At 40.6% G+C, this 21,037-nt stretch overlaps 2 protein-coding genes across 7 annotated transcripts; both read left to right on the forward strand.

The window, feature by feature from the left end:
- Positions 1–3,588: 3,588 nt before the first annotated feature.
- Positions 3,589–12,501, forward strand: rad21l1 (RAD21 cohesin complex component like 1). Of its 2 annotated transcripts, XM_005731620.1 has the most exons (14): positions 3,589–3,680; positions 3,982–4,148; positions 4,813–4,942; positions 5,920–6,019; positions 6,295–6,398; positions 6,520–6,627; positions 7,913–8,014; positions 8,172–8,294; positions 8,398–8,627; positions 9,450–9,531; positions 9,896–10,038; positions 10,144–10,254; positions 10,508–10,582; positions 11,737–12,501. In XM_005731620.1, the coding sequence occupies exons 2-14, from the start codon at positions 4,002–4,004 to the stop codon at positions 11,923–11,925; spliced, it is 1,644 nt and encodes a 547-aa protein (XP_005731677.1). In that variant the 5' UTR covers positions 3,589–3,680; positions 3,982–4,001; the 3' UTR covers positions 11,926–12,501. The 2 variants fall into 2 exon arrangements, with proteins under 2 accessions (XP_005731677.1, XP_005731678.1); XM_005731621.1 differs by lacking the exon at positions 10,508–10,582.
- A 90-nt stretch (positions 12,502–12,591) lies between these two features.
- On the forward strand, positions 12,592–20,277 carry snpha (syntaphilin a). 5 transcript variants are annotated; one of them, XM_005731623.2, is made up of 5 exons: positions 12,592–12,898; positions 15,836–15,952; positions 16,392–16,523; positions 17,004–17,153; positions 17,321–20,277. In XM_005731623.2, exons 2-5 carry the CDS (start codon positions 15,909–15,911, stop codon positions 18,630–18,632), a joined length of 1,638 nt encoding a protein of 545 aa, XP_005731680.1. In that variant the 5' UTR covers positions 12,592–12,898; positions 15,836–15,908; the 3' UTR covers positions 18,633–20,277. The 5 variants fall into 5 exon arrangements, with proteins under 5 accessions (XP_005731680.1, XP_005731679.1, XP_005731682.1 ...); XM_005731625.1 differs by lacking the exon at positions 12,592–12,898 and adding an exon at positions 12,906–13,428; XM_005731626.1 differs by lacking the exon at positions 12,592–12,898 and adding an exon at positions 13,477–13,491.
- Positions 20,278–21,037: the final 760 nt, after the last annotated feature.

Below are 21,037 nucleotides of genomic sequence, written 5' to 3' on the forward strand. Positions count from 1 at the left end.
GAATTTGTTGAACAGAACAAGGGAACAGAAAACCTTAAGGACAAAGTGGCAAATAAAGACAAACACCTCCTTCAACCTCCTATATATTGGAATAACATTAAGCTGCATAATCTTTATTTTTCCAATACCCATAATTCCATAAAATTCATCTTTATGTATCCTGTAGCTGTAAATAAGTGGTGGATAAAATTACTTTTAAACGTATTACTGCATTAACACATCCCAAGCAGATACTGGATGTCTGCAGACACTGTCCATTGCCTGGGGATGAGCTCCAACTGAAACAGGTGATCAAACCTTCATCCCGCATGTGTTTGAAAACTGAGCCACAATGTTACTGTGGCAAAAGAGTCAGTACGTCAGTACGTTCCAAAACTGGTATTTAGGTTTACATCTTAAGATGTGCTTCTGCATACTGGCGCTTTTTGCAGAATGCAAGCCAGCATGTTTTTGAGGGTTTTTTTGTCTGTGTCAGCTACACATAATGCATGACTGTCAAAGTACAAAGTGCTGTTATGATGGAGTATATCCCAGTTGTACGCATTCTGCATGCAGCAATACATATTTTGTAAGAGCAGCTGTGGTATGGATTAAAGGGAAAAAATATTCAGTTTGGGATGCAGCCCAGAAAATTAAAAACACCTGTGTGTGTCTGTGCACTCCTAAATAAGATACAGTATGACAATCTCGTGCTGCACCCTTGTGCTTTTCCTTCACATGTCCACTGGTCATTAGGACCAAAAATATATTAAATCATTTTGAGGATTTAAACACAAGTAGAGGAAGTAGAAACACCAAACATCAGATTACCACATGAGAAGCATTTATGATGGACTGCTTTAAGAATCCACACCTGATCATGTGTGAAATGAAACTTGTCAGACTTTACAGCAGTAATCGCAGTAATTTGTTACTTTTTCTTTCAATACAACATCTGTCAGTGAGAGAAATTATATAATCACATAGGTTTTTAAATGACTTTCCTTTTTTTACATGAATAAGTTAAGAGTCTGAGGACAAACCAGTTTGACTCACTGAATTTAAGCCCACTGGGGCATGAAGCCTCTGAAAAGCATTGCTTGTGAGCTGTTTTCTTTAAGACATAAAACATTAGCTAATTTCTAAAAAAAAAAAAAAAAAAAATTGAATTGTTACATGATTCTGAGAGCGCTTTAGTTTTAAGAAACATCAGTTTAACAGAAACATAAAACAGTTATTTAGTGCTTTTCTTGCACAAATGGACAACCTAAAACCAAAAAGGAGTCATGCTGTCAAATGTGACAAACAGTAGGCCAATTATATCTTTTATTGTATCAATACAATTGCATTTTTTTACTTTGTGATTTTCTCCCATTAATATCTCTTTCTTCAGATCTAAATGTATAAGGTCTTCATCTTAAGCAGATGTCGCTCAGATATGCACAAAATATGAAGTAGCTTATCTTAACTGCATCCATAAACTGTGCCCCCTCAATCATTAGCAAATAAATTAAGCATAGAATAGAATAGTTTAGATTTTAGTGTAGAAGTTGGAAGCAGTATAACATAGCATTACCTAAAGTCTAAGTAAAACCAGGGCCATCACTGCCTTCTGGTTGGCGCCTCAGGTCAATCTGGTCCCACACCTCCAAACTCACAAACAGCTTCTTCCCCTGGGCCATTCGGACTGTCAATAAACACTATCCCCCCACGCCCCACGCACACGCACCTCACCAATCTGAGCCAATGTTTGAGTAACCTTATCACTCAGGCCACTCACACACGGACTCTATTCAGACCAAGTCTTTTCTTTGCACTACCTCCAAGCACTCTGTGACTATTTTGTTCTCCAGTGTGTGACTTTCTATTATTTATATATATTCCCTTGTTTTGTATATATATCCCTCTTGATTGATTCCTGTTTGCTATTTATCCCTGCTGTCTACTATTTATATTTTATTCTGGCACAGTTGGTGTGCAGCACCCACAATTTTGTTGTACATGTACAGTGACAATAAAGAACTATTCTATTTTATTCTATTCTATGTAGATTAAAGCTCTCCTTGAGGAAAGTACTTACATATAATAAATTAAGAGTTGTTTCCATGCTGTTATCATACATTTTCAAACATTATATTGTATATTAAATAGTACTCTCAACTGGGACTGGTGGAAAAGTTGAGAATTGGGAGTGGGCAGTTTTATGGAGTACTTGCATATATGTATGTCCTGGTAACTTTATTGTAGTGGTGACTGGGGCATAAGAGTACTTTGGGTACTTAACATATGGGATCTCCATGGAGTATGACGTTTGCAGATGACAATGTGAACTGTGGTGAGAGTAGGGAGCAACTGGCAAACAGCCTGGAGGGAAGAAGAATAAATGTCAGTAGACATAAGACAAAATACATGTGTGCAAATGACAGGGAGAGATGTGTCAGAGTGAAGCTGCAAGGAGTAGAGGTAGTTAAGGTAGATTAGTTTACCTGGGAGAGAAGGATGTTAGGTTAGGGTGAGATGGATTCAGATGATCTGTGGCGACTATTAAAGGGAGCAGCGAAAAAGGAAAAAGAAAATAGGCCATATTTTCTGGATAGATGGATGGAATTCAAAATCCTGCTCCTCACATACAAGGTCTTAAATAATCAGGCCCCATCTTATCTTAATGACCTTGTAGTACCATATCACCCTATTAGAGCACTTCGCTCTCGCTCTGCAGGCCTACTTGTTGTTCCTAGAGTATTTAAAAGTAGAATGGGAGGCAGAGCCTTCAGTTTTCAGGCCCCTCTTCTGTGGAACCAGCTTCCAGTTTGGATTCGGGAGACAGACACTATCTCTACTTTTAAGATTAGGCTTAAAACTTTCCTTTTTGCTAAAGCATATAGTTAGGGCTGGACCAGGTGACCCTGAATCCTCCCTTAGTTATGCTGCAATAGACGTAGTCTGCCGGGGGATTCCCATGATGCATTGAGTTTTTCCTTTCCAGTCACCTTTCTCACTCACTATGTATTAACAGACCTCTCTGCATTGAATCATATCTGTTATTAACCTCTGTCTCTCTTCCACAGCATGTCTTTTATCCTGTCTTCCTTCTCTCACCCCAACCGGTCGCAGCAGATGGCCGCCCCTCCCTGAGCCTGGTTCTGCCGGAGGTTTCTTCCTGTTAAAAGGGAGTTTTTCCTTCCCAATGTTGCCAAAGTGCTTGCTCATAGGGGGTCATATGATTGTTAGGTTTTTCTCTGTATCTATGAAGCGCCTTGAGGCGACTTTTGTTGTGATTTGGCGCTATATAAATAAAATTTAAATTGTGTTGCACTTTGCAAAAGTCCTTGAGCACTACTTAGACAGCTAGAGACCAGTATTGTTAGAGGAAGACTAACTTTAATGACAATGAACATAACTAATGGAAAGCACTCTTTTGCTGTTCTAATAAGGTTTCTTATGAATAATTGATTAAAAATTATTTAAATATCTGAATTTCTTTTCAACTTAAGCTTGAATAGTGAAATGTGTGATTTCTTGTTTTTTTTAATACCACAGGTACTTTTATAATGTTAGTAGTTTTAACAAAAAAAATATTTGTGGCCATTTATATCAACTGGCTGTTGTTGTTTGTTTTTTAATTGACGTAAATGGCGCCAGAATAACCCCTGGCGGTGTTATGCTGTTCAATGTCAAAAGGCGGCACTTTCAAAGTTAAGGTAGGCGGCTGTGTTTGTGTCGGGCCTTTACTGCGCTTGTGTAAAATTAATTATTATAACCCCTTTATGCTTTTAGCGTCACTGATAACAGTAGAAGTTAAACTCACTTGAAAAAATTCTGATAGGCTTACAGCTTCGTAGCTAACTCTTAGCTAACTTCGTTAGAGGACATTGACAGTAGAAGTCAGGCTTAGTTAGCGGTCAAGGAAACACCTATTTTCTAAACTTAGCTAAATCAACATGAGAAAATTCAGCCGAGACGTGAAACATAATTAAAGAAACATTGATATTTCCCTCACAGGTGACAGCTAACTTACCAACATGATGTTCTACACACAACTCTTCACTTCTAAGCGCGGATCACTAGCCAAAATCTGGCTAGCAGCCCACTGGGAAAAGAAGCTAACAAAGGCCCATGTTTTTGAATGCAACCTGGAAACAACTATCAGAGAAATAATTTCACCAAAGGTAAACGTTTTCAAAGCGCATATCCATAACCACATATTATGGGATAACTTAAGCCAGTTATTATAGTTGTATGTTGACATTAGCTTTATGATTTTTCGTTGTGCTTGAGCAATGAAAATAAAGGACCATTCTATTCTATTTGAACTGTTTTCCTTTCCGTTTAGTTTCAGTCAGTTCCTAAAGTGGATTTGCTTGGTTCATTTCGGTTTTTATGTTATTTTTAGTTTGGGGTTTGTTTGGTTTTTTTTTTGTTTTGTTTTTTGTCTTTTTAATTATTAGAGTATAGGAGGTATTTTCCCATGGGCAAGTAGATAGCACAATATGAACGTGAAACTTTACAGTGAAGGCAGCTGACACACAACACAATCAGACATCCCAGTCTTATTAAACAAATAGTTTTCGTAACAAATTTAACCACAGTGATAAAGACTATTGCTTTCCCTTTTCTGGGTTTATACAGAGCACAGGCAGGGTGGAGATGAGTGTCAGGTGTCTACTTTTTTAAGTTTAAATAAACACACTTTTTTTTTAGTCTTTGAGTTAAATAATCATGATTTTATCCCTGAAATAACTAAAACGCTTTTTAATGGCTAGTTTTAGTTAATCTTTTATATTAACTATATAAAGAGTGAGTCTGAGACGTCAGTTTGTGTGTTCTTTGTAGGTGAGAATTGGTTTGCGGACATCTGGTCATCTGCTCCTTGGTGTGGTTCGAATCTACTCCAGAAAAGCAAAGTATCTCCTTGCAGACTGCAGCGATGCCCTGATTAAGATTAAAACAGCTTTTAGGCCAGGTAACCCCGCCTTGTTGAAGTTTGTGTGTGTGTGCGTTAAATAATTTAAATTCTTTTAGAATAACATTGTAAAATATTTTTAATCGGAGCAGCTATTGTTGTACAGTTTATGTGACAGTTCCTCGTAAATAAATAAAGCTAAAACCTGAATTTTAGCAGAACCAAAACTTATTTCACAATCTGATCAGAATCAGAAAGACTTTATTTATCCCCAAGGGGCAATTGAGATACAACAGAGCAGCGTGGTGTTGAAGATGAGGACAGGGCATAAACAGGCAATAGGAGTGAGATAATAAATACACAGAATATACAGTATGTACACAGTTTTAAAATTAAAGTGACTGAAAGGTAAATAAATAACTGTAAGTGACTAAAAGTGAGTAAAGTGTTGGCAATATAAAAAGAGTGTAGAGTAGTTTATGTTTATGGGTGTGGGAAATGGTCTTATCGGCTGATAATAACGAAAGGATGGTTTTCAGAAATTGATTAACTGCCATGTAAAAAAATTTCCATTCAGATTTTAATAAGATTAATCCAGTCTAACAATCCTACAATTAATCCTGGGTTTATTAAAGTTACAGTATATGGTACATAAGACTGTGTGTGTTTGTTTTGTTTGTTTTTGAACCAACCATGTAATCATTTATTTTATATTAGCCATTTATTTGTAATGCAGCAAAAAGCTTCAACAAAAATGGCACATTGCAATATTCATGAAAGGAGTATTTATGAAAACATGCTCTATGTGTTAGAATGCATTAGTTTCACTTATATGTATCTAAAGTGGTAACAGACCGTATCCCATTTATGACATAAGTGCTTAACCAACATATTTTAAGAAGGAACGTTTTCAACCCCAAGAACTTGAGCTGATTTGTGGTTTTCTCATGTACACGATCACAGCAAACAGTCTTTCATCAAACCTATGGTGTGAAAACTTAATTTACCTGCATGCTCTTTCTCTCATAATACACCAGGTCAGACAGATCTGCCGGTGGAGGGGCTTGAGGCCACAATAAAAGCGATTACCTTGGTCGAAGATTTCACTACCTTTGATCCCCAGCTTCCAGACCCCAGGCACTGTTTTCCTCACTTCTCCAACACGTCTAACCTGTCATTTATAGAATTGATTTTTATGACATGCTTGTCAATATAAAAGGATATGAATAGAAGGATTGCTCATATAAAATATATAAAAAAATATAAGGCTGATTGTGGACTTACCTATTTTCTAAGTTATAATTCTGTGTTGACTTCCTAAAGTAAGGCTGCCCTGCAATCATACATAATTTAATTACTTGTTATTTATTTAAACCTGATGAATAAGTATTCTGTTTGTGTCCACACACCAGTGACATAGATGTGGTGGACCACTTTTCACTGAACCAGTGTCGATCAGAGGAAATCACTCTGAAAGAGGATTTTGGAAATAACTTTCTAAACTTTGCAGACATTGGTAAGAGCGGAGTTGTTTTCTTGCTTAAGTTGAGTTGTTATTGTCTTTGTTTATGTTGAGCCTGATTTCATTCTGTCATAGAATATTATTAATTTCTTCCCTTACTTGTCGTTGATTGTAGGAGATGAGCGCCAAAATTATCATAATGTATTGATGGATGTGAGCTTCCAGAGCTTGGCTCAACATGGAGATGCATTAGGGGATGAGGACCGAGGATTTGACTTACTCGGTATTCCATCCATCCATTTTCTTCCGCTTATCCGGGGCCGGGTCACGGGGGCAGCAGCCCAAGCAGAGAAGCCCAGACCTCCCTCTCCCCAGCCACCTCCTCCAGCTTATCCGGGGGAACACCAAAGCGTTCCCAGGCCAGCTGAGAGATATAATTTCTCCAGCGTGTCCTGGGTCTGCCCCGGGGCCTCCTCCCGGTGGGACATGCCCGGAAAACCTCGCCCAGGGGGCATCCTTGTCAGATGCCTGAACCACCTCAACTGGCTCCTTTCGATGTGGAGGAGCAGCAGCTCTACTCTGAGCCCCTCCCGGATGGCTGAACTTTTAACCCTATCTCTAAGGGAGAGGCCAGCCACCCTTCGGAGAAAGCCCATTTCCGCCGCTTGTATTCGCGATCTCGTTCTTTCGGTCACTACCACTCGTGACCATAGGTGAGGGTTAGGGACGTAGACCGACCGGTAAATTGAGAGCTTCACTTTTACACTCAGCTCTCTCTTCACCACAACAGACCGGTACAGCGTCCGCATCACTGCAGCCGCTGCACCAATCCGTCTGTCGATCTCCCGCTCCCTTCTCCCATCACTCGTGAACAAGACCCCGAGATACTTAAACTCCTCCGATTTGGAGGTGCTGATTACTCGGTAGTGTTACGTGAATTGATGAGGATCAGTTTACAGTTTTTAGCCAGAAGAACATATTTAAAAACAGACCCCTCTCTGGGATACTGACTGACTCTAGTGTTACCTTTACTGTAAAGTTGTGATGCCAGAAAATATTCTTTCAAATATATCAGTATTCAGCAGGCCATTAAAAATTGGTGTTTTGTCACCAAATGCATACAGATCAAAAAAGGAGTATAAACCATTCTTGCAGTAGGTGATTGAGTAAAATGTCACAGGATATGCTATAAACTCAATCAAAGCTCTCCTTTTTCCAGTGGTGTTTGCAATCCTTGTCCTGGTTATAAACTGAAATGTTTGACCTAGATTGCTCACATCTGCTATTAGCTTTGGTGTTTGTGAGAAGAGACTGTCTGTCTGGGCCTTCAGGTCCTTGACAGGACTCATGTTCATGTATTCTCTCAGGGATCCAACATCTGAACTGTAACACAAAGAATAAATAGCCTTTGAGACACGGCATGGCTCCTATCTGCTTTTTAGTTTTTAATAATGAATGGTTGTATGGTTTCAGATGGTCTCTTTTTTTGCTTTTTCACATATCAGAATTAAAATGGAATTAAAACATATTAACTATATGTTTTATTTTTTCCTCCACTGACTTTGTAGATTTTCTGGCGCAGTCCAGTGATAATGCTGAGGCCACAGAATTCATCCAGGAGAATCCACAAAATGAAAACCTGCCGAGCTCGCCTTTATATGATCAGCAAGGTGATATTTCATTGTGACTGTATTTTACATTAGCTATTTAAATCACATTTTCAATTTAATTTAAACAGCTGCAAGTGATATGCGCTTGATTGTAAAGCAGCGCAAGGGAATTGTGTTTTTCATTAAGAGAGTAAAGAGCTGTGTTTGCTCTGAACAGAGCCCATATGTTTGGCAGATGCTAACGGAACAGATTCCATGGAAGTAGAGACCCCGATGGCGAATCAGACCACCCTGCTCGCTAATGAGGAGGCCTTTGCTCTCGAACCTGTGCCCATCACTCGTAAGCACCAAGCATGCCAATCAAAAGCCACTCACATCAGAACAGCTGAAATGCCACTCTTTTTCTCACATAAACTCTTCTATGGTTAACTGTTTTTCTTCAGCAAACTCTGAGAGGAAGAAGGGGAAGAGGAAACGCAAGTTGGTGGTGGATCAGACTAAAGAGCTGAGCAACGAATGCATCAGAAAGCAGCTTTCTGACTTTTCAGATCTGGTCACTCCTTTGGACATGGCCCCGCCCACTGTGCAGCTAATGCAGTGGAAAGAGAGCGGAGGTGCAGATAAACTCTTTGCACAGCCGTGTTCCACTGTTTTATCGCTCCAGATAAAGGAGGTGAAACCCTGCTACATTCTCAACAATATTAATCCCACAATAATATCACCACTATTGTCTGTTTTTTCTGGGAGTCACATAAATGATTTTCTCCTTCAAAAACCTTTTCTGGTCCACTTCCAGTCAGCTTACAGCGCTGCTATTTAAGCTGAGCACTCTGCAATTTCACGACAAGCTTTAAACGTATTTACAGAGGAATCATTCATTTGTCTTTTAAACTAATGTAACTTTTGGTAATGATAGTGAATTCGATCGCTAAAACTAGTTTTCAGGTAAAGCCCGAAAGACCAAAAGCATCACGGGTGGGACCGGCAACATGCTTGTTGCTTTAGCTTGTGTTGGGTTTTCTGGTGATTGTCTTCATCTGAAAATCACTGAGTTATCTGAGGGAGGGCATACGGTGGAAACGCTGTAATGATTACTGCAAATACACTGTTTGATCCAAACGCAAGAGACTTTTGGCCACACTGAAACAATCATAACTTGTCACTTGCCAAATTTGCTTCCCTGTGAGTTCCTTCACTTGCACAAAATGTAGAATCAGTTAAAGGATTCTCATTTTGACACGCTGCAGGAGATCCAGCATTCATTGCTGATGTATATAGTGCGAGAGGACACAATGAGACTTCCACCAAGTGGTCTCAAAATAGCAGCCATGCTCGAGGCGTTCTGGAGGTGCATGGGAAGATAATAGATAAGCCAGTTTAAATCAAGTAAAGGCTTTTTGATTTTATGAGGTGATTTTGATTAAACTTTGCATTTTGGCGCATAGACAAAGGTGAATCCCTGCTATTAATGTTATGTCACATTTTACATTTCCAGCTTTTTGCTAGGAGTTTTTTCCAAGTGAAGCGCCGTGGTGTACGTGAGGATGTTGAGGAGATGCGCCACGAAGAGCATAAAGGTATTTTATGTTTGTTTATTCATTTCTATGGTGTTGTTTCTGTTATTACAGTACATGTGTAATATAACAAAGTTAAAGCTGAGAGGCAGAAGGGTAAAAAGACAAAAGAATGGTGGAGAAAGTAGGAAAGATTATAATAAAATGATCTTTCCTCTGAGCTTGTTTCTGCCAGAGGCTTCTTCTTGTTGAAATTGAGTTTTTCCTTCCCACTGCTTTCAAGTGCTTGCTCATAGATTTCTTTTGTTGTTGTTGTTTCTGTATTATTGTAGGGTCTTTACCTTACAGTATAAAGCACCTTGAGGTGACAGTTGTTGTGATTTGGTGCTATATTGTTTTAATGTATGTGCTTTGTCCTGCTCCTTAGCTCAGAGAGAACGAAGTGCCCTCACTACAGAAGTCAGTGTCATGGATTTATCAGCTGATCCTGAAAAAACACACAACACTGAGCTGACTGAACACGATCACGTCAACGACAGCCAGCGTGAGAGCTACTCACAGCTCACACAAGTAAGTATTAACATGTTATGTAAAAAAAAAAAATATTTATTATAGTTCCCCTGCTTTCACTGTTTTTCATTGTCCATAGCTCATAATCTGTGCTCTTTCTACCAGGATGAAAACAGGTCAGAGCTTACTCATCCATCACTTCCATCTGAAGACTCCATATTTGTCCACCCGCCTTACTTGGAGCACAGCACGCAGTCAACTTCCCTCCACACTCAGGTGCTTGCGGACACAAACAGTTACAAATAGAAGCAGGGCAGGAAACTGTCCTCTGCCAACCTCTGCTTCTCACCGACCTTAACTGTGGAATGAAAGTGAACTAATAATGGATGATTGTGTGTGAAAATAGCTAATACAGTAGACGAGCTCCAATCTATTAGCACTTGACAGATGGCGGGTGTTCATTTCCCACCCTGCCTTGGCGATGTGCCCAGCATCACTGACTGAAATATGGTGCCTTTCTTACCTCCAGTCTATGCTGAATAGCCAGGACTTTGAGGAGAGGAGGATAACCAGGCGAGCACAGAAGCTTCTAAACGCTCTAAAAGTAAGACTCTAAAAATAAATGGTTGGACATTAGAATTAAAGTCGCACCAGCTACTCCATCTTGGATGTAACTGGAATTAAAATAGATGGGAAGAATGCATGTTCAGGACACAGGAGTGTTGTTTGTCCCATGGGGTCTACTTATTTCAGTTTGGATGTTACATAAGCTGACTTAACATTTGTACTTGGTTCCTGAAAAACACATGATCGAGACAAAATTCAGACCTGACTGTTATGGTATAGATATGATAACAACATCCTGATTACTCTGCAAACATTTCAGTGTTGAGTAAATGACAGCTAACAGTCTTGGCTTGACATCTGCGATCCTGCTACTGAGGGTCTAAATAGGGCACATCTGATTGTTCAAAATCAGTCACGTGGAGGTTTTGAGTGTGGCGTCCTCTTTGCGACCAGTTTTATCTAGCGAGTGTGAGCAGCCTCCCACAACCACTCGAAACTATGTGAAGAAAACACATTTTTCCCTAGCAACCTTTGGTCGCCAGGAAATCACTAACCAGTTTCCAGGTTTAGGAAAGGGTTTGGGGTTTTTTTTAATACTGGTTCCAAGATGAAAGTTGTCCCAATGTCAATGACATAACCTCACCACCTTCTGGACATCATTGTTGGCCTTAGGGAGATGTTGTATTCAAGAATTGTTTAACGGTATCCTTTTACTAATTAGAATAAAACTGAACAAATCTTCTTGACCTAAAGGAGAGTAGCAAAGTCCAGAAAAAGCTTAGCATACCGGGGCCGTCTCTGTTTCTCTTTCTGAAACTTATTTGAGTTGTTACTATCCAGAAATGTAACTTCACCATGCATTAAAAAGAGAGAATTAACATATACATAAATGCAAAGGGATTAAGTTTTGTTTATACTTACCAAAAAGAAAGGACCTGCTGGTCTGTTGGTTAGCACATCTGATCGCAGCCATTTAGTAACAAAATTAGTTGACAATCAAATTTTACTTAATAAGTTTATTTTAAATGTGGACACCCTGTACTGTGTTTTTCTGCACCGTGCTCTACTTAACCCTGAATATCAGAAACTGTAGTCAGCGTGGACAGGAATTTAACAATGAGAGGGATGGGAGAGGATTAGGGGTGATGTACAGGAAATTAAACTCTTGTCTGTGTGTGTTTGTGTTTGCAGCAGAGCCAGCATGACAGCAAAGACCCCACGTTCAGCCTGCAGGGAATTTGTGAAGGAAGCAATCGCTGGCAAGCTGCAACCACCTTCTTCTGTTTCCTCGTCCTGAAAAAACAAGAAGTCCTCCGCCTGTGTCAGACCGCTCCCTATGAGGACATCTCTGCCACACCTGGACCCAAATTCTACAATTAGTAAAAAGCAGAAGTCAGTCTTCTAACATGCCAGCTTGGGTTTGTAAATGACGCAGAATCACTGTGTCTGTTTAACTCTGATAAGATTATATTAAAGTTACTGAAATAAGCTTCTGGAATAAATAGTATAAACTGCATTAAATGAACACATATTACTCTGTTTATATGTTTGCTTGTTCTGGGTTTCAGTGAAGGAACACGTTTCCTAAAATGCTTGGCCAGACTGTTTTATCAGGTCTCTGATTTTACATATTCAATTCTCTATATGTTTTAGTCTGCTTTCTGCTTTTTCTGTCGTGTATATTTATTCCAGACACAAGATCTCAGAAGTTATTTCTGTGACCAGTTACACAAAAAAAAGTCACATAGCTCTTTGTTGTTTTATCTGAAATGTTGCTGTTCTTCATTCTTCAAAACTTTCTTTAACAAAGTATTTAACGTGACTCTTTAGCAGGTAGAAATATGTTGTTAAAGTTAATTATTTAAGTAGTGAAAATTTTGAAGTTTCTCTATTCGTGCTGTGTCTTGTATTGGCTGATGCATTGTGGATTGCATTAAAGTAAATGCATATATCAAAGCACAGACTTGTATTTATTTCTGTTCTATGCAAACAAACTTTGCTCTATCTGTGAATTGGAGCATGATTTTCTTTCTGCAAGTCCGTCCGTCACCTGGGTTGTTGAACAGGGTGCTCAGCAGCCTGCTTGTCTTTATTAGAATAAAGGATTCACCTGTCAGAAAACGGAGACATGCGGGTAAATCCTGCCGGATGAGGCTTTATGATTCCCTGCTGTCACTTTAAGAAGCAGCGATGCAGCAGACGCAGTCGCCTCATTAATCTGCGGGCTTCATGGCTGCAGGATGGACCCTCATCAGCACCACCAGCATCTTTTCTTCTTGCTGCCACCGGGGACCGTTAAGTCAGGCAGAAACCGAGGCTTTTCCGCGATGCACAGCTGCCACCTGCCCAAATGGTACCGCTTCACATGCAGGTTGTTGTCGGTCTTTTGTGTCTGCAGGGAACGTTTGTTTTGAGCTTCAGAGACATGGTGATATACCCTTGTTTAGTAACCGTATCATACGGTTACTCAACATGATCGTATGTAGGACACAGCTGGGGCGAAATGTGCTTGTCAGCGGTTTCGATTAGAAGCGTTGTCTTCGGTAGAAAGTACCTGCTGGGGTGTTGGGTGTCCTGTTTAGGGACTCGCTTGCAGTCAGTTGGCCATGCGAAAGTGATGAGACTTCTTTAACTGCTTATCTAACAGCGTCTTATTTTAGGCGACAGATGTTGAAAATCATGTGATTCAATACCGTAATGATGACTCAAGGACAAAGCGCACCGTCCCCATCTCTCCTTGTGATATTTATCCGGAAACATTCCCGGCATCCTCCACCTCCTGGATCCTCTGCAGAGTGCCTAAATGCTGCTTTGAGTACAGTTTTATGCACCGGCTGTTTGATGCTGCTCGCCTACACAGTGAACACCGAAACTCACACTTACGTAAGATGATTGCGTATTTCTCGCCAGCTCTTAGCACTTGTTGCGCAGACGGAGGAGAGGGAGGTGAGATTTCCTGCCTCGTCGTCCTAGAAATTAAATATAGGGCACAATGAGACGCTTCCGGCTCGCTGGGTGCGTTTTTCATTAGCGGCAGTGTTACAGGTCTGTTGTGTCTGCAGCTGCCTGAAGAGCTGGTACATTTTGAGCGTGGATCAGCAGGTTTCCTTAAGCTTTACGCAGAGCTGTGAGACTTCTGAAAACAGATGAGAACATTTTGTCCTCATCTTGGATTTTTTGCTGGTTGGGCTGAACAGAAATGGGCTGTAGCTACCATTAGATCACCTTGATTATACAAGTGATTTATCTGCGAAAAAATATTTTTACCTATGGGATAATTAAATTCAGGGAATGTATATGTATTTAGATTCTTTTTCATTATCAACATGTATCAAACTGCTTAAATTAGTAAATACGTAGCCTGATTTACAATCACAGTTATTATAATATCTAAATATAAACTTTAAATAAAAAGCAGATATAAGGCTCTCAATTGTACCATACAATATTTTGTAGAAACATTTAAATGTTTTAAAAATAAGTATCAAAGTTAGGGAAGATGCAGTTATGAAATATCTGATAATAATAAACCGAACAAGTCTAAATTCTGAAAAAGTCAATACGCAATACTTGCTTTCAATCCAATATACACTCACCGGCTACTTTGTTAGGTAACCTGTTCATCTACTCTTGAACTCAGATATCTCCACACCAAACCACAAGCCAGGATCTCGGTGCATTTAGGAATGTAGACATGGCCAAAACAACTTACTGAAGTTTAAACTGAGCATTAGAATGAGGAGGGAAGGCAGATTTAAGTGATTTTAAACTCAAGTTGTTGGTTTCTAAAACTGAGGGATTTTCCCACATGATCATCTCTATGGTTTACAGAGAATTAATGAAAAAAGAGAAAATATCCAGTGAGCAGGAGATATCTGGGTGGATATTTCTTGTTGATCAGAGGAGAATCAGATCGGAGAAGAATGGCCAGACTGCTTCAAGCTGAGAGGAAGGCAACTGTAACTCAAATAACCACTCATTATATTATAATATATACAGAAGAGCAGCTCTGAAAACACAAAATGTTGAACCTTGAAGCAGACAGGTTAGGGCAGCGGAAGACCACAGCAAGTGCCACTCCTGTCAGCCTTTTTGCTTTCTACTCTTTTGTAAAGTGTCCTTGGGTATCTTGAAAATGCTATACACATCAAAGTTCTTCTTATTATTATTATTAGCCAAGGAGAGGTAACTGAGGCTAGTATTCACACAAACTCACTAAAATCGGATATTAGCAGATTGAAATAATTCTGTCTCGTATTAATGGTTCATGCCGGTGTATGTGCAATGATGTGGGTGATATTTTCTTGGAACACTTACTGTTGCTAACTACATCCATCCCTTTATGACCACAGTGTATTGAGTTTCTGATGGCTACTTGCTGCAGGATAGCACGCCATGTGAAATAATCTCAAACTGGTTTCTCGAACATGGCAGTGAGTTCACTGTACTCAAGTGCCCTCCACATTCATCAGATCTCAGTCCAATAGAACGCCTTTTGGATGTTAGAGTGGAACAGTAGATTCTCATCAGGAATGTCCTACTAACAAATCTGCAGCAGCTGCATCTCCGAGAAGTGTTTCCAGGACCTTACTGAAAGATGGAAGGAAAGCAAGGAATAAGTCAGTTCTGAGGGCAAAAGGTGGGCCAGCCCAGTATTTCAGTCACTAGTCAGGTTGTTTTGAGTTTTAATACCACGGCTGACATTAACATTTTAAACCTGCTGTTGTGAAGAAGGGATTCAAACTGATTCAAACCTTCATGTTGGAGAAGACAGGAATGAAATATATTAAATTAAATATAGAGATTAACACAGTTAAAATTACAATAGTACAAACACATGCAGGAACCATCTCTGTTCCACTATTTAAGTATTTGTGAACAGTTGATAACCCCAGTGACTGTTGACTCTGCCAGCCACCAAAAGTGAGGCTTTGTCTCTGTTTTATAGCTTTTTATAGCAGTTAATGTGAAGTTTCATCATGTTTGCCTGCAGCTCTGCAGACAGGGAGGACACAACGTAGAGAGAGGCAGCTGCGCTGATTGTAGACTTACTGTGTCGCCTTTGTGTCAGCAGAGAAAGGAGGCTTTATCTGCTGCTGCCTAGACTATTTCTTTTACAAGTGTTAGCGTTAGACTTTTGTCACTGCCTTCCAGCCTAGAGCCACATAATGGCCGCACACAAGACACAGTGTTTTAGAAGCAAAACACGCTCCTTGTCAGGTTTTGGATTTCAGTTTTCTTCATGCTGGTTTTACCTGTGATATGTTTGTGTCTGTAACGGTGATTACAGCGCAGCTCTGAGGGCTCCTAGTGTCCCTCTCTAGAGAGAGCCGTGGAGACGTTGGACATTCCTTTGCACATCGATGTCTCTAACTCCGAGTCGAAAGCCCTCCTCAGGTCAGCGCAGGTACTGTTTCTTCTCATTTTTCTCTCTTTTTTTTTTCAGCCAAATGGCAAAAAATATTACGTATTGAGTGTAGCATTAGTTCAAGCTCAGCTGTCACCCCAGCAAATCAGCACCTACCAGCTCAGCAGCTATCTTTCTACACATCAAATTGGCTCATATAGGGCATGCTATTTAAGCTGCTTCAGCCTGCTTACAGTTGCTGCATATCTGCAAGCTGCTTTGCGACCCACTTCCACCCCAGCTCTTTCTTGAATGTGCGTCTCGACTCTGTCTTGTATCTGTTGCCATTGATGTTTGCTTTTTTAAAATTTTCTCCAGTTATAAATTTTTGCACATCGAAATAAAAATCCTCTTACGATTATAGTTGTGCTGATTGAAATCAGATTTTTGTCATTATTAATAATAATATTATTAAGTAATAATTTGATCTCCCAACAAGGCGCTCGGTGGGAACTAGTGGCGGCAGCGGGCGATATTCCCACAGCGACACATCAAGTACTCACACCTACCCTGGTCGAGTTAGGCCACCAGAGGGCAGTCCTACAGCCCGGACTTATCCCAGTACCCCCAGGTAACATGCAACTTACACTCCTGTAGTCTAACAGTCGGAAAATAAGACACCAAAATGTTACTAAAATTACCCCAGATCTTTTTATACTCAGTCATCTTCTCATAAAACATTCAAGTTCAATGGACTGCACACGGAATTGCCCAAAGCCATGGATGTAACTGACTGTCTGAATGTGTTAGTCTTGTGTCAGACTGGCACGCTCTTACAGGGGATTTGCCAGCTGAGACTTCAGCACCCCTCGGCTTCTGCAATAACTGTTGAACTGAATTACCAGTGCTGACACAATGTCAGCAAAAACGGGCTGATATTAATCTAGAGTAAGGGTTTATTGGAAGGTTGTTGGATTGGTTTGTGTTTTATTTTATATCACCAGATTTCTGTTTAATGCTACTATACTTTACTACTCACTGTCAGTCAGCTATCAATTTATACTCATCATATGTGATTAAATCCATCCTTTTTCATTCACATGTGATTCAGACGTCAGGTGAAGCACACAGCTTGCAGCGACAACCATGGGATCAGGCCCCCGACCCCAGAGCAGTACCTTACACCCCTTCAACAGAAGGAGGTGTGTATACGACACCTGCGAGCCAGACTGAGGGAAAATGTGGAAAGGCTACAGCACAGGTTAGTCTTTTTCTCTATACGCCTACTTTCCTTGTTGTGGTTGCAGTTGTTGTTGTATGAATGCTATTTCATTTTTTGCACTTCCCTAGTGCTTCCCTACACTGTGTCTGTGTATGAGTGACTCTGCAAAAATAACTGCTATTCAAAAATCTTTACTTCCTCATCAGGGACTGTGAAATAGATGAGTTAAGGGCACAGCTGTACAGGATGCAGGAAGACTGGATAGAAGAGGAATGCCACCGTGTCGAGGCCCAGTTAGCCCTAAAAGAGGCCCGCAAGGAGATCCAGCATCTCCAGGAGGTGGTTGAGTCGGTAAGGTCCAACCTGGGTGTACGGCAACAAGACTCCCATGACCACAAGCCATTCTCAGGGTTGCAGGGAGGTCGGCCAGGTGGGAAGTCTCGCTCCTGTGGATGTTCCCCAGCCAGCACTTTAACCCGCAGCGCCGCCCACTCCAGACTGAGCAGCGAGGCTCTGCAGCTGGAGCGCGGCTCAAGTGCTCCCGAGCCAAGCGGAGCATCGCAAACAGCAGGACAAACTCACCTGCTCCTGGAGGCGGCCCTGCTGTCAGAGCAGCTGCCGGCACAGAGCCACATCCGAGGCCCCCCAGCTGTGCCACGCTCTTCCACCTATGAAAGGTTGTGCAGCGGTGGGGCTGTGTTGCCAATCTCACACTCCTGCCACACTCTCAGTAGCAGCTGCAGGTGCAGTGGACACACCTACCTCCCCCACCATCACTTGTTTCTGCACTTACCTCAGGAGGAGGCCCCAGTTACAGCTGCTGCAGTCCCGGTTACAGCTGCTGCAGTCCCGGTTACGGCTGCTGCAGTCCCGGTTACGGCTGCTGCAGTCCCGGTTACAGCTGCTGCAGTCTCTGCTACTGAGTCTAACCCCATTCCTGTTCCTGCAGCAGAGAAGAAACCAGAGGTCCGCTCCCAGGCCTGCAGCCCCACCATGACCTGGCTTTGTGAAGAAAGCAGTGCAGAAGGCCCAAGTGTAATTTCTTTAGTCTCAGCAGACATAACCCCATCAGAACAACAACGATTTCCATCATCTTTACCTCCTCTATCCCTTCCTCAGTATATTTACAATGCAGAGCCATCAGAACCGGACAAACCAGCGGGACCTCAGACCTGCCAGCCCCACCCTATAGCTCCACTACCAGTTAAGCAGGAAGCTACAGTAGTGGAGATAGAAGAAGATAATAAGGATGAAAATGGAGGAGCTGGTGAAGAAGGTCATTCCGCTCAGCGGTGCCACTGGAGCCGCTACTTCCTAGTAGATCTCTTGGCTTTGGCAGTGCCGGTGGTTCCAACCATGGCATGGCTGTGCCGAGGAGCACCACAGGAGGTCATGCCGGTGTACCACATCGGGTCCTTGCTGAGAGGTTGCTGTGCTGTGGCTCTCCATTCACTTCGACGTCAGGGTGCAGGCAGGGGCCGCAGACCCGCCAGCATGAACGGAACAACATCAATCTGAAACTTTCAGCCACGTTTGGCATTAAGAAAAGACTCCAAACCTCTCCAGGCACAACACTGACTTTACTTTAAAACATTTCAGTCTCAACCTCGCATTGGATATCAAAACTTATAAGATTTTTAGAGTCTGTGTCATGCTTTGCCTTAGAGAACAAAAGATTAGTTGTACATCAAATACTTTCCTTACTGATATAGTCTGTATTTACTGCTACTGCCTGCACTTTAAGTGGTTTTCTCTTTATTGCGGTTTGCATGTAACCCACAGTTTGTTTGGACTCTTGCTTGCATTAAAAAGCCCCTTCAGTATGCGATGCCGTCAGAGCAACAATGTACACATTATGAAAATAAGAGAAATAGTGTGTGACTGAATGCTTCTCTAATTTCATCATCACATTTTCTAAATTGTTCACAGAGAATGTGAGAGTCACAGTCATGAAATTCCTTTGGCATCACTGATGCCTCTCCAAAGCAGAAAAGTACGTTAGAGTCAGCTCTTTTGTGACGTGTTCAGAAGCAGTTAATAAACAGCACACAGGGTGTGGGTGCAAAAGAGAGGAAAAGCATTCGTTTTTGTATCACAAACAAGGAAAAAAGGTTCTGGACTTTCTGAGAAGCAAAGATGTGAACTGACTCTAGTGAGAGTGAAACAGACAGATGGATGATTTTTTAAAAATTCCTACAACATAAGGAAAACTGTATAGACTCCATTTCAATCCTGCTGGGACACATGAATAAGGAAGAGCATCCGTGACCAAGGATAGAGAAGCAGAAATCTGCAGCTTAATACAAGGTTATTTTACATAATGGAGATAATGTAAAGGTCTAAATTGTGAAAAATACTTTTATAAGGACAACATTTATTACATTTTGGATCTTAAAGCTAACTAGCGTAGTGTGTGTGCGTGTGTGTGTGTGAAAGAGAGAGAGTCTGATTTGCTCCATCCTTTAACGCACACTCAGATCATTTATCTACATTGTATCTTAAGGAGATAAAGAGGGAAAGTTGGAGATTTAGTCACCGGTGATCCACACAGATGAATGGCGTGAGTCGCGAGAGCACTTTAGTGAATTTGTAAAGAGATAACAGTTTGATACAGGTATATATTTTCTGATTTTACATGAAGAAAAAAAAAAAAGAAAAGATGTCTGCACAGCTGCTAGAAAGAATTAACATAATTATTTTTGGCATCAACTGTGGCTTCTTTCACTGTACTGCAGTCAAGCCTAATGCAGTGTATCAGTGTTTGAGCATTAATATTATAATGTATCTATTTCAAGTGGCCCTTTGATGTGACTCAATTGTAATCACAAACTATGACGTGCTGTAAATGTAGTTACCGATTTCAGCCTTATTATGCAAAAAGAACAAAGGTTTGGCTTTCAGGGATCCTTCCAGTGAGGTTTTTGAGAAGTTTAATCAGAGGTTCAGCGTGAGGAAGAAGCAGACGATTTTACTGTATAATAAAGTCTGTTGGAGCAGCGCACAATGTTGTCTTCAAATTTCACGCTATTCGTTTTTGTTTGACTTTTGTTCCGAAGCAACAGTATTTCCTTTATGTATTTGTATTTGCTCAGTGTCACTTCAGTCATTAGAAACAGCCAAATATTGCAAAAAATACTGTGTTTCCTTTGTTCTTGGAAATAAAACATGCTTCTGTTTTCTATTTTCTTTTGTTAGTAAGACATAATAACATGAACTATTAAGGCGAGACATTACAGGCAGAAAACACTTTTTTCTCCATTGCATTATCTATGCAAATGAATGCATATTAGATAATACATCAGCTCATCTGCATATTTAAATATAAAATTTCGGGAAAAGTGCAATGCCAAACCTTTTTTATGTCAATAATTATTAGGGGAACTTTCATAGTAACTTACCTCTTAAAGTTTTATAAGAACATTTTACAATGTATATCTTTAAAGGTTGCTTTGATTTTTTCCCCTCACATATTCTGAGCCTGATGCATTCACCTAACAGGTGAAAAAATCCCCAGTTCAGTCCTGGGAGGACACACAAATCCCTTTGTAGTTGCAGCATTAAAGGGCACCCGGCATAAAAACTGCCAAACCAAATGTGGAGCTACCTGCTGTGGCGACCCCTTGTGAATAAGGGAACAGCCCAAAGTAGTTTCTGTATTCTGAGCCTAGAAATCTCCATTTAAGTAGCACTTACATTCTTTAAAATCCCCAGCTCGATTCTGTGTTATATTATTGAAGTTTCTAAAGATTTATAAATATATCAATCTGATTCCTGAAAACATGGTGAAAAGGTCTTTTTTTTTTCTGTCTGGAGAAACAAGAAAATATATCAAAAATATGCTGTGTAAAGAATCTTTTGATTAATTTGTTAATAAAATGAAACAAGAATATTCCAACAACCACAAAAACAATGGAAACAAAAAA

Source organism: Pundamilia nyererei, unplaced genomic scaffold, assembly GCF_000239375.1.
Source record: "Pundamilia nyererei isolate P.nyererei 1_Seehausen unplaced genomic scaffold, PunNye1.0 scaffold00044, whole genome shotgun sequence".
Taxonomy (NCBI): domain Eukaryota; kingdom Metazoa; phylum Chordata; class Actinopteri; order Cichliformes; family Cichlidae; genus Pundamilia; species Pundamilia nyererei.